Source organism: Pyxicephalus adspersus, chromosome 11, assembly GCF_032062135.1.
Source record: "Pyxicephalus adspersus chromosome 11, UCB_Pads_2.0, whole genome shotgun sequence".
NCBI lineage: Eukaryota > Metazoa > Chordata > Amphibia > Anura > Pyxicephalidae > Pyxicephalus > Pyxicephalus adspersus.
In genome coordinates, this window is record NC_092868.1 from 18,615,235 (window position 1) to 18,628,851 (window position 13,617).

General features: G+C 39.1%; 1 protein-coding gene across 1 annotated transcript; it reads left to right on the plus strand.

Annotated features, from left to right (window-relative positions):
* Nucleotides 1-1,551: 1,551 nt before the first annotated feature.
* RPS9 (ribosomal protein S9) lies at nucleotides 1,552-5,426 on the plus strand. The gene is made up of 4 exons (XM_072427213.1): nucleotides 1,552-1,671; nucleotides 1,770-1,892; nucleotides 2,582-2,768; nucleotides 5,168-5,426. Exons 1-4 carry the CDS (start codon nucleotides 1,575-1,577, stop codon nucleotides 5,343-5,345), a joined length of 585 nt encoding a protein of 194 aa, XP_072283314.1. The 5' UTR covers nucleotides 1,552-1,574; the 3' UTR covers nucleotides 5,346-5,426.
* The last annotated feature ends 8,191 nt before the right edge of the window (nucleotides 5,427-13,617 follow it).

A 13,617-nucleotide genomic window follows, 5' to 3' on the forward strand; every position in this document is an offset into this window, starting at 1 on the left:
TCATTGTCCAGCGTACGGGAGCCTGTTTTTTTTTTTTTTTTTTTTTTGTCGTTTATCGCGGGCACATGTCCTTTTACTGATTAACGAGCATGAAGTACTTTTCTGTTTTCGCCCCTTCATCGGCACAAAGCTGAGCACGTGGTAGCCATATTGGATGAAGTGCTTTCGTTGCAAGCTTCGTGCAGAATGATTTGCTCTATCTGAATTCCTTTAGATGTTGTGTTTTTTTTCCCCTAGTGTTTGTAGTTTTAAAGCTTTGCTTGCTGCTCTTAATTTGCACTGACGGGAGCTTTCCCTTCATGTGGTGTTGGATACTTTTCTTTTATATAGTGCTTTCCTTAATGGCTCACCAGTCATTTATGCCTTTTTCTGTCTATGGCCTTTTAGTATCCTAAATGTTCTGTGTTGAACCAAGAAGAGTGGGTGTATAAATGAGACTGGTGCAGCCTAAAAGAAAGCTTGAATGACAGGTGTACTTGTCCAGTGGGAGCAAATCATTAATTATCTTGGCTGCAAACATTGCCCCCCCCCCCCACACCAACAGTAGAATACCACTATTTGAGAAAAGTTTATGCTTCTTTTCAAAAGACAACCCCTTTATGTAAGGTAAAAATTCTGTTTTTTTTCCCCACATATAAAAGGGTTGTCTACCCTTTTATATAAAGTGAAAGTTCTGAGTTTAGGTACGCATTTTTCTGTGAAGTGTCAAGTAAATATTTGTATGTGAAGCCTTCACACTACTCATTTTTTTATTTTTTTTTTTAAGCTAACCTTTTAAGGCAGACCCAAACTTAAAATTTTTACTTTACATATAGGGTAGACAACCCTTTTTTTAAAGTAAAATTTTAATTTTTTTTAAAAGGTGCAATAAACAATTGCCTATCTCATGCATGTGAGCTCTGCAATCTAAGTGCACCCCCCCCCCCCCCGATCCATGTTGCCCCATCTCGCGCCTGCGCAGTTCTACATTGGGTTGCGTAGGGAGAGATCGGCGCCCGGTGCTTCCTCTGCTCTGGGTTGGTGTGGACCCCAACCTCCCGATCTGCAGGATTAAAGGCAGTGAGTATTATGTTTTTTTTTGTTTTTTTTTTTTATTTTTTTTTTTTTTGTTATGCTTTAAATTGTGTACTGAGGTGAATGACCCTATGGCTTGCAGCAGTAAGTGCATACTTCCCTTTTTTGTGAAAAATCAGTTTCTCTTCAGGCTAAAGTTTCTCAGTCCTACTTTCCTGATTACTCAGCACATATTCCAGCTAAAAAAACAACTATACTGTTTCTCTGCTTATATATTTTTGTTGCACACACTTGCATAAGCATGGAGAGGATTCTCTGTAAAATGTTGTCTCTACACAACACGAGCTGTAAAAGCAGTTGTAGCAGCATATCAGAAGTACACAGTACTGTTATGAAATTACTGCTGGTAGTGGCACTTACCACTCAGTTGCTTTGCTAAATAGTTACTTAACATAGAATCTTATAGCAATGTATGACCTCTTGGTGGTCTATAATTTTATTTAAATCTTCGGTAGTTATGCCTAATGACCTGTGTAATATCAGCAGGCGAATAGCCTAAAATGCCTGTTGCCAGAAGTTGGGTGTGCCGGAAGACCTACGTCACTCCACGACGTCCTTTTGAAAAGTCTCGTTTAGACCAGGAGTTAAAACTCATTGGTAAGATCTGCAGTTGAGAACTTTTTTTTTTTTTTTTTTTTTTTGTACAGATTAAATTGGTCATGTGTTGCTAATATTTTTTCGTGGTCTTTCTAAAGGTGAATATGGTCTGCGTAACAAGCGTGAGGTTTGGCGGGTCAAGTTTACCCTTGCCAAGATCCGTAAGGCTGCTAGAGAATTGCTTACTCTAGATGAAAAAGATCCTAAGCGACTGTTCGAAGGTATGTCACACTAATATTACACAGTATTTATATAGCCCCAACATATTACACAGTGCTGTACAGGGTCCGTAGTCCTATCACTAGCTGTCCCTCAAAGGGGCTTACAATCTAATGTACCCATAGTCAACATATGTCACTATAGTCATGTTTTTAATAGTTTAAGTACCTGGAGGAAACCCACACAAACACAGGGAGAACCTGCAAACTACATGCAGATAGTTGAAATTTGAACCTGGGACCCAGCACTGCAAAGGCCAGAGTGCTAACCACTGAGCTGCCATGCTGTCCCACTATTGGTTGATTTTGTCTAAAGTACTAATGTATCGAAAGTAACATTAACTGGTGTATACTGTCAAGAATGGTCTACCCTTTGTGCTGTCAAAATACCAATGTAATTTGCCTCTCCTTTGAGACCCTTGGGAAATCATACCGCCAAGCCCAGTGGAAAACAATTCCAGGAGTGTCAATCCCTGGTTGCTCACTTCTTGTCCTGAAAGCTGTTATACCAGGGAGAGCAGCATTCCTGGAGCTTTGGTTTTATGGTAAATTTTTGTGGTGCAATTCCTTAGGAATAGCAAAGGCATTTTGAAAGTACATCTGTCCTAAACCTGATTTAATTATTTCATACTTAACCTAAAGCATTAGAAAGGTTATGCATCATTTTAGTAACTTTTTTTTGTTGCTTTTAGGAAATGCCCTACTCAGGCGACTGGTGCGTATCGGTGTGTTGGATGAGGGCAAGATGAAACTTGATTACATTCTGGGCTTGAAAATTGAAGATTTTTTGGAAAGACGTCTCCACACCCAGGTCTTCAAGTTAGGTTTGGCAAAATCCATCCATCATGCCCGTGTTCTTATCAGACAGAGGCATATCCGGTAGGTTTATACTAAAATAGCTGTATACATTTTTCTAACCAAACAATTTAAACTTGGCATTTGGATTATTAGAGGCTACATGTAAGATGAGGTCAACCACTAGATTGCCAGTTAGAACTCTGGCAACCTACTGCCTTGTTTTCAGATGGCTTGCACCAGAATAGAGAACCTAGGTTGGTGATGCCAAATGATTTTTTTTCAAAGAGATTAGGGCACAGAGTGCAGGTATGGACTTGGCAAAGAACATTTTACCAAGTGTCCCATTGGCAGTATTTCCTGAAAGGAATAGAAAAGTGTAATGCAAGTTTAAATTAAGGAATATTTTGGGTATAAGATTAAGTTGCCTGTTGCACTTATTTTTGCCTTATATTACCGAGTACATTTGATGCATTAGTTTTCTATACGGTTTCCTGTTCCTCCTAGCTATGTGTGTATTGGTAACCCTTGCCCTCTGATGTGTAGATTCATTTATTTGACATTCCACTTGAAAAACTGACTTGTAAAAAATCTGAACACATTACATTTTTTGCAACTTTGAAAATAGGGCTGTGTTGTAAACATTTTGACTAACCTTGTGTAAAGCCAATGAAACATCATCAATAAATGTGCAATACGTTGGAAATATACTATAGTTAGAACAGTTATAGAATAGTTTCTCTAGTCTGTCACCTCTGTTCAGTGTTACAAAGTACTGTTCATTACCATTGAAGTATTACTTTCTTGCCAGCCTTGTGAAGATGGAGGCAGTTAGAATGTCAAAGGTAAAGTGGGGGTAGTTGCAAGTTTGGCTTTATGGTTATATAAAAAAAGATCTATTTAAAAGTATAATTCCATATATGCAGCTACTGTAATCATTATTAAACCAGTTAGATCTGGCTGGTAGGGTTTTGTGTAATCTACATATTTTATCCTTTGGTGTCTCAATAGCACATAGACCAGTCTTTGATGAAATGAAAGCTTGACTCAGCAAGGTCACTTTGGCTTTGCCATACACCTTGCGATCTGCTAGCTCTTACCAGAAGGCCATCAACCAACTGTTGCAAATTTGGTGTGAAGCCCATTTTTCAGCAAGGCCAATTTGGCTGAGGCCATACACCTTGTGAAGAGGCTTGTTCAAAAGAACACCATTTTTCTGTTCCGTGACTAAAGGTAAAATTCTTAGAACGATGGTGTAGGTTTCTTTAAAATCGGAAATCAGATGTCATTGTGACACAATCCATACCTGTGCACTGGACCATTTCAGCCTTAATAGAAAGCAACTGGTGTTCATTTCCTGTCTTATGATATAGGAATGACTACCCTGTTTCCCCGAAAATAAGACCTACCCCAAAAATAAGCCCCATCATAATTTCTCCATGTTTTTGAGGATAAGCCCTACCCTGAATATTAGCTACAGTGTATATAAATATTTATGTATATTTGATATGTATGGACAAGATGTGCTCATTTAAGGAAATTGCTTTACATTTTCCTCCAGGTACTCATGTTTCCTCCCACATCCCAAAAAACATGGTTAGGTTAATTGGCTTCCCCCTAAAATTGACCTTAGACTCCATTAATGTCATATGACTACAGTAGGGACATTAGATTGTGAGGTCCTTTGAGGGACAGTTAGTGACACAACTATGGTCTTTGTACAGCGCTGTGTAATATGATGGCACTAAATAAATACTGTGTAATAATAGGAAAATTCATGATGGATTTCAGGGTTTAGAGAATTATGATGTTCTATAATGTGATGACATGACTATATAAACAAATGTTGAATTTCTTTTTCAAGAATAAATATTGATTGTTCATGCAAAAATAGGAGATCCCCTGAAAATAAGCCCTAGTGCATTTTCTGGAGCAAAAATTAATGACATAATTTTTCAGCCAAACGTGGTATTTGCATTGGTTTATGTAAAAACTTTGTGGGGGCTGTGATAAGATAATTGAGAATTGTTCATAATATTCTGTCATAACCATGCTTTAAGTGCAAAGGCACAGGATCAAGTCATATGGGTATGATGTTGCAGGGTATGTCGTGTGCACAGTTAAGACCTTGACAAATGTATTTGAGGGGTAAGTGTAAATGGTGTCAAGAAGGAATGTTTGTCCTGTTTAGGATGGCTTTGACCAAAGCTTAACCAACCAGGTATTCTTTGCATTATTTCAGATCCTGTTAATCTGTACACAATGCAACATAGTTATAATTGGATTCACACACTGCTTCAAAATGGATCACATTCTCATAATTGCACAACTGTCAGTCTTTCCTTTGTTGCATATAAAGCCAAAATGAGAATTTTTTTTTTTTATACCAACATAACCCTACAGCAATTGAAAGGGAATCTACTTTAATAAACTTGGCCCACAAGAATCACAAAAAATAAGTAATAACTTTGTTTCTTTTCTAGTGTCCGCAAGCAAGTGGTGAACATCCCATCATTCATTGTGCGACTGGATTCTCAGAAGCATATCGACTTCTCTCTGCGTTCACCTTATGGTGGTGGTCGTCCTGGCCGCGTCAAGAGAAAGAACGCTAAGAAAGGTCAGGGAGGTGCTGGAGGAGGAGATGATGAGGAAGAAGATTAAGCTGCAAAGAGGAAACTTCATTTTATCCTCTTGGAAGTCTTATGAAAATATTAGCCAAATAAAAAAAACATTTTGAATTAACTAGTTTTCAGTGTTGTCTAATTACAATTGGGAAAGAATTTGAGTTTGAAAAGTGAATCTTGTCTACTCTTGAAAGAGTTTTTCACTTTTAGTGCCATCTATTTTGGCCCTTTCCTAAAGGGAATGTCTAGAACTATGGGAGCTGTTATTGGGCAGTGAAGTATGTGTCTTCAATAATAAAACCAGTTTTAAAAATGCTGCATGACCGCTTTAAGAAATTTTATTATGGTTAACAGTAAAAACAATATATAGATACAATTCCAAAAGTAATTTAGAGTACAAAAGGTATATATAGCATGCAACATTTGGATTACAGGCATTTCTATGCTTGAGATAATTCCAATAGAAAATAAAAAAAATGGAATGACTGTTTTTGACCACTTGTACTGTCATAAAGTGGATTCTCTATCCACCAAACTAAACCTTTAATGTTTTTGAACGCCCACAACATGGAAACCTAATACATAAAAACTTACAAGTTTCTAGTATTTTAGAAGGGGTGACCCAAATAAAGTTTATGGTATGTTTTTTATAATAGGATGTTCATTTGGTTGTTGGGGTTAAAAATAAAAGTACAGATAAATAAGTATACAAAATTTTAAAATGCTTACCGCATCACATTCCTTGCCTGGGTATAACCATTTTGGTCAGCTTCAGGTCAATGAACAAAAAGGTGGAAGACCTATTCACTGGGGCACCTAGTTTATTGGGTATAATCAACTTGCAAATATTAAGTGGGTTGTGATAGAGAGCAGAGAATCGTGATGGATTGGAGGTGCTGTCCGAACTTTAGGTTAAAACGTACCTTTTAATTTTAAGCACATATGGTAATTATTACATATACATTAGGAAAGTAGCTCAGGTAGACTTTCCAATACTCTGGAGATGTAGGGATAATTTGACAGAAACAATACATCTACAAACATAGGCAGACACTACCAAATGATTAAGGTCTTTCAATACCTAAGTTGCAGCTTTAGAAAGCACAACATTTTGAAAAATGTGTTTACTGATCCAAAGCTAGATGTAAACATAACCCAAACTATAACAAAACAAAGCATATAGGGTTTTGATACAAGATGCAGCTAGTTTAGTGCTACCAGTTGTTTATTCCATAGGTTTCCAGTAACCCCCTATTGTGTCAGTGTTCTGCTTCCCCCCCCATACTTTATTTCAACTTCCTAATGACTGCACCATTTGTATGTCCAATTTTTCTTTCTCCCTACCTGCTCGGTGCCTTGTATTTGATCCAACTTTCTTAGTGCTGCATGTTTTGTTGACTGTAATCCTTTGTAGTAGCATATTAGTGTAATGAATGTAGTGTAACAAGTCAAAACTGGCATTTAACATTCCCAAGTGATTACTGGCAACTGGTAGGCTTTAAGGCCTAGCAGTTTTTTAAGCAGCAATGGTTCCTGGCATGAAGATGCAGTAATTGCTACCTTCCTTCCAGTGTAAAATTGTCTGATTTCATATAGCCCCTGAGGCTGGATAAAGGTAAAGTGAAACTTTTGTGAAATGTTTTTCACGTACCTCCACAAACCCACACAACCCCAGTAAATCCCACATTGTCTTGGCTTCCCTCTTGTTTTAGATGCACATTATTCCTCCTTGGTATAGTATGTTACACCATGTCATTCATTTATTGCTTCATTTGAGGTTGTATTAGGTCTGCATTTTTTGTCATTGGAATCTCTTTTATGATCATTTTCAGCGACAAAAGAGTGACAGATGAATGAGTGCTGTACACACAGCATGATTCTGTTCCATGGAGAAAAGGGGGGGGGGCAGGCGAGTTATTGGTGCCCTGTTGTGCTATTTTCTATTGACCTTTGTAGCATTTCTGTCGTTCTGATTCTCGACAGAGATCAGCTCATCCATTCGTATGAGTTGAAAATTATCTTGTATGCATATCCAAAGGATCAGATGAATTTTTATTGTATGTGTCCTCCCCTCCTGGATCGCACAAAAAGGTAACTTCTTCCCCTCAATTACTAAAGTAACTTCTGGGCGCATATCGGCATAAAAAATTTTTTTATGCTATGCTAAATATGAAATATGCTATGCTATATTAAATTTCATCAAGGTCTTCTAAATTTAATATTTCATCTTCACCCTCTTACCCCTTTAGGTAACTTGTCAGACCAATGTTTTTTGGGCTTTTGCAGACTGGTATCTTTCTCATCTCTTCCCTCTTCCTTTCTGCTTATGCAATCTCTTGCAATATGTCCCTTCTTACCACATTAAAACACTCGCCTCGTTCCTTCCTACCCTTGAAATTTTTATTACAGGGTCTCTGGTCACCTTTCTTACCCCCTTTTCCTTTAGCACTTGCTTGTACCGCATACACTTCAGATCCCTCATCTACAGTATAGACTTGGGTCCTCTTTTTCTTACTATTGAAATGTCTTTCTGCATGTCCTGTGATCTATCATGTGTTTTGTAATAAAACTACTGATTGGATGACTACATCGTTTCAGGAAGGCATTCTTTAGTCGTTCATATGGTGTATCATTGATCTGATTATCTGGCACTGGTATTCCGCAATGATTGTTGAAAATATCATATCTAGCAATATAGTGGTCGACTGTCTCATCTCTCTGGATACACTCATTAATAATAGTCTGGTCTGCTCTAGGACGCCATCTATCAGCAATCCTTGTGGTCAATTCCTGTACCTGACCATTTACCTGGGCATCGTCGAACCGAAGGGGCATATTCTGGCCATCCCTTGGGTTCCAGTTGCCACACACCATAGGCCAGTCAGGACCCAAAATTTGCCTGACCACTTGTTCAATTTCTACCCCCTTCAAATTACAATGAAGTCCCATTCCTCCTAGATCATTACATTTTAAAAATTTGCTTTGGGGTGAGGAATGCCCTAAGTTGCCTTTTTAACATCTTCAGGTGTCCAATGCCGGTAGACCAAGGTAGGTAAATCTTGTCCTACCTGACCAGCTAAAGGATTTGGAACCTGAATTGGTGGAAAAGTTTCTGCTTCTTCTGGATTTTTTTGTGTTTGGGGGGAAAAAAACAATTTTCATACTCCCGTTCCCCACAGTATTCCTGTACCACCCTGTACCCATAGATCTTGTGGTTATGGGAATCTTTCTTTGGTCAATCTGATTGGAGTAACCTGCTCCAAGAAAGGATTGTGCTCACTTAAGTTGGGATAAAGTGGGGCCGGAGGGGTTTCAAATTGTGGATTGTATTGGGGTGGCGATCCCACGTCCTCTGGTCTCCCATTAGGAGGAGGACGTGGCAGTGGAAAACTACATACGGCGATATTGTCTTCCTCTTTATCCATGAATAAGGTTTTCTTACTCTGTCTACCTTTTTCCCTTATTTTATTAAATGTGCGGTTTGCTTCTGCAACCCACCTCTAAGCTTGTGGTATCCCTAATTTCGTCTGTTTTTTTAACTCCCTGCATCAATTTTTAAATCTCTTAATTTACACCATGACTCCTTTTTTAGACTAACATCAAAATCATACTTGTTTTGCCATAACTTTACAAATTTCACATTATCCTTACAAAGTCGTTTCATATATTCAAAATCTTCATTCTCTCCTTCACTTACACAACATCCCATACAACATCCCCCACAATCATTGCGCAATTTCACACAACAGTTTCCCGTTTTATCAGATCTGTCCTCTATTGATCGTGCATGGAGTTTGTTATACTGTCTTCTCACAATGACAGACCTAATGTTATTCTGTTAACTCATGAATTTCACAGTAGATGATCACAATTGACTTCACTTACTTTAAAAGGTCTTAGCCATACAGAGTAATCTACCTGGTCCTAATTCTTTAGAAATAATATTAGTTATTAATCTTACCTTAACCCGACGAAGTAGTTCTTTCAGGAAAACCGTCACTCAGCTGTGGACCAGACGACAACCGGCCTCAGTTTGGCGACAATTCAGTTGGAGGACTTACTTTCAAAAGAATCAAGGATTGTCAATTCTCTACTGTACGGTTCAGTTGTCGGTCTCCTGATCCACGATGAGATTGGTTTCCAGCTCAAAGGACCAAATTGTGAGAATTTCACCACTGGACAACTCACGTCAGGTTTAAGTCAAGACTTTCTTTACTCGCAGCGAGGAGACAAAAGCATTATTATTATTAATAAACAGGATTTATATAGCGCCAACATATTACGCAGCGCTGTACATTAAATAGGGATTGCAAATGACAGACTAATACAGATGTACATTGTATGTAATACATTACATACAAGCAATAGCCTAGTTGATGATTTGTCTGAATTCCCTACTTGCAGTTTATTTACAATATTTATAGTCCTTATGTCACATACTCAGTGGTTTGTCAGTTTACCCAGACACAGATGTTCTTATTGAAACAATATTGATTACCCCCTTCTCCCAGCTTTGTTCCTTGTGTGGTCAGTTAGTTCTCTGAACTTTGGCAACAAAGTTACGATGTGTGTGTGGCTTTCTCTTGTGACATCCTGGGCTGCTAGCAAGGGTGGACGAATAAAACAATAATAGTATATACAAAAATTATAATTTCCTTCACAGCTATCTACAGAACAAAAGGAATGTATCTTTTATTGGACCTATAAGGTGGTTTTACGGTGGTACTGCACCCCAGAGAAGTTACACCACATCTTCCCAGATGTATCAGACCGCTGCTGGAGGTGCCAGACAGAGAAAGGCTTGCTCCTACATATATTTTGGAATTTCCCCCTTCTGAAGAATTTTTGGGTTACTGTTCGGTCCATAGTTCAGCAAATGTCGGACCAAGATATCCCAGATGACCTGGCTTTTTTCCTTTTACAACACAACTCATTTTCACCGAAGGCATATAAAAAAACTCAGTTATCAGACAGCTTATCATGGCTGCTATTTCCTGCATAGTTACCTGCTGGCCAAACCCTAATCCACCTACAATTTGTTCATGGCCTTGTAGAGTCAATGAGATCCACCGCATGGAAGACCTTACATTCTCCATTAGAGGCACTAGCAGGAAGGTGGCCAATACATGGTATTGGTCGCAGTTCATGACATCTAATGAATAGCAGGATTTTTTTTGCTCTCATTTTAAAATTTAGTGTCATATCAGGCACACTTCTTAGGTACCCCTCTTGCTTACTAGGCTTTGGTTGGTTTAGCCAATACAAATACCCTACAGGAGCCCATTTTACCAACCTTCCCCCCTACCAACTCCACTACCATTGTGTAAGACTGTACTAACTTGTTTGGAATAATATATTTATGGATGTCATGTTTGCATTTTTATCTTGCTTTTTTTAATCTTTAAAATATTCATGTTTCCCCGTCCCTGTTTTTTTTCTGTACCCTATAAAAAGTTTCAAATAAAGAATGTTTACAAAAAAAATTCTTAAGCAAGTGTAGTACAGCATGGGATGTGTAAAGTTTTGTCTTGTGACCCAAAGTTAGAAGTGAGACCTTTTCTACAGCCATTGCACACGCAAAAAGGCTGGCATGCCTTGCACAGTAACAGGCAGTGTCTTAGAGACATATGCCACAGGTCTCAATTTACCTCCAATCATCTGAACAAGCACATCAGCCATGGTTTTACAATTCTCCCTTGCATACAAAACAAATGGAACATTAAAATTCGACATTCCCAATGTAGGGCAGAGGTCAGGGATTCTTTTCACATCAAATATGCTTTAGTCATTTCATCAGACCATTGAATGTGGTTAGGAGCACTGGGGGTGGTACTGGGACGGAGCTATGAGTCCCAATACAAGCAGTACGGGTTCCAATGTCTGCAAAAATTGATCATGCCAAGAAAACTATGCAGCTGTTTCTTTGTCTATGGGCAAGGCAGACTGGTAATGGCATGTACACGGCTGGGAGCTAGCAGCCGGAATCTTGGGGTTAAAAGTATTCCCAGGAATGTGATCTGTTGCAGACAGAACTTAACCTTTTTCTGCAACACCCTTTGTCCCCCTTTTCCAGAAAACACAACAATGACACTGTGTCCCTCTGACATGCCTCCTGAGAGCAGCTACTGTACATAATAAATCATCAACATATTGTAGTAGCGTGGAACCATGCTGCGGCTGCCAGTTGGCAAACACCTGCTGGAGAGCATTCGAGAAGACTGCCGGCGAGTCAACAAAGCCCTGGGGCAAGCCGCACCAGGTATATTGTTGTCCCTTGAAAATAAAAGCCGTAAGGGGCTGAGTCCCGGGTGATAATGGTATTGAGAAAAATGCATTGGCCAAATCAATACCACTGTAAAATTGGGTCTTGGGCGGTACTGCTGTAAGGATGGTAGTAAGATCTGACATGACCGGTGTTAGGGGCGTGACCAGCTCATTGATGGTAAAGTAGTATGAGCCATCTGGCTTTTTGACAGGATTTACTGGAAAATTGTAAGGAGAGCAAGTTCTCTTCAGTATACCTTGTTAGCAAAAAGATTGCATCATGGGTGCTAAGGAATCTTCCTTGCTTTTAGTTAAAGGGTACTGCTTTTGGTATATTGGTGTATGTTGTTTTGTAAGTGCTGTATATGGGGTGCAGTCCAGGAATCCCACGTCATATGGTCCGGTGGACCATGTGCTGTCGGGGACAGGAAAATCCAATAAAGGCAATTGCAAAGTTGTATTGACATTAATCCCTCCCTTTGGGTCAACAAAAAGTGACATTCCTAGAGATCCCATCAGGTCTCTTCCTAACAAGCTACCTGGACAGCTAGGTAATACCTTAAATGAGTGATGTGTAATGTATTCTCAATGTACTGTACATATAGGGATATGAGGTGTGCTTCTTGTAGGGGTGATTCCCAAAGAGGGCCCACCAGGTGTAGATGGACCTGACCAGGATTAGAGGACAGAACAATTCGCTCCTGTGTCTACTAAGAAATCGGTCAGGAATTATCCTACTTTTAATGTGACTGTTGAGTTTTTTATCAGCCTGGTCAGAGATCTGTTAACATAAGGGTGGTGGAGTCCCTGTACATGGGGCTTGGGCGGCTTAGGCAGCTCAAAACATCCTGCAGCATCCTTTGTCAATAACTGGGCAAAATGTTTGGGGCATCTAAAGTGGTCCAGTTGTCAAAGCTAATGCTGTGGCTATAGATTTCCTATCTCTGTGTAATCTTATAAACTCAGTGTTTAACTGTTCCTGTAACTTTTTATAGTGTGCTTCGGTTATGAGGGAATAATTATTATACATTTATTAATTATCATACATAATTAATTATTATACATATTAATTATATACATTTGTTTGTTCAGGAGTTGGGATTGCCAGGGTGGGTATGTTGCTCGATTGGAAAGGCACATCCCCAACATACAACTCATATGAAATTTAGAGAAGGATACCCTAAGTGGGAATGGATCAGGACATTTTAAGTTCTCCATTCCATTTTTCAGGTGTGATGTAAAGGGGTCAGTGTAAAAATCTCCTGCTCTACAGTTAAAATCTACAGGAGTTTCCCCGGGAACATTATGGGGGGCATCACTGTTGTCAGGTTTCTGGGGAACTTTTATATGTTTCTTTACATGTTTCTTATAGGGGTCTTTGGGTTCCTCTGGGTTATTCCCATTATCTTGGGAATTTCCCATAGTTGCAGTATGAATTACAGTATAAATATCAGGCGGTTGTACACGGTTATTGTTAGTTCAGTTGGTAGCTGCAGTGCTCACTGACATCCTGTTCCCAGGACCACTTACCAAAACGCAGCTTAGGTCACATTTCTTACACTTCTATATGATGCAACAAAATTCGTATACTCTATGAATTAAAACAGAGGCCACGTGTGTGCACAAGTTCAATAAAAGATTTCAGAAATCTTCCTAAGCACCCAGTCCATCTATGAGGGAGTCTGCACTGCCACAGTGCTTAGGTTCGTAAGATATTTGCAGGGACCCAGAGGAGGGTAGAGGTAGAAAAGAAAATTTCCACTTACCCGATCCTGGTCCTTTTAAAGTAGGTATATCCCACTTCTGACACCAAACTGTTAAGGCGATTTCTGATGATCCCAGATCAGTTTCCCTCTCTCTCGTGGCCTTTGTTTTCAACGCGCTGGGAGCAATGAATAACACACACGAAGCTGAGGCATATAACAAGCAATAACAACAAAATTAATCAACAACTTCCTGAGCAAGATGTTTCAAGATAGGAAGCCTCAAGGTAAAGAGGGAACAAATATTGACTTACTGATAAGGAGGAGATAACTAGTTTCGAC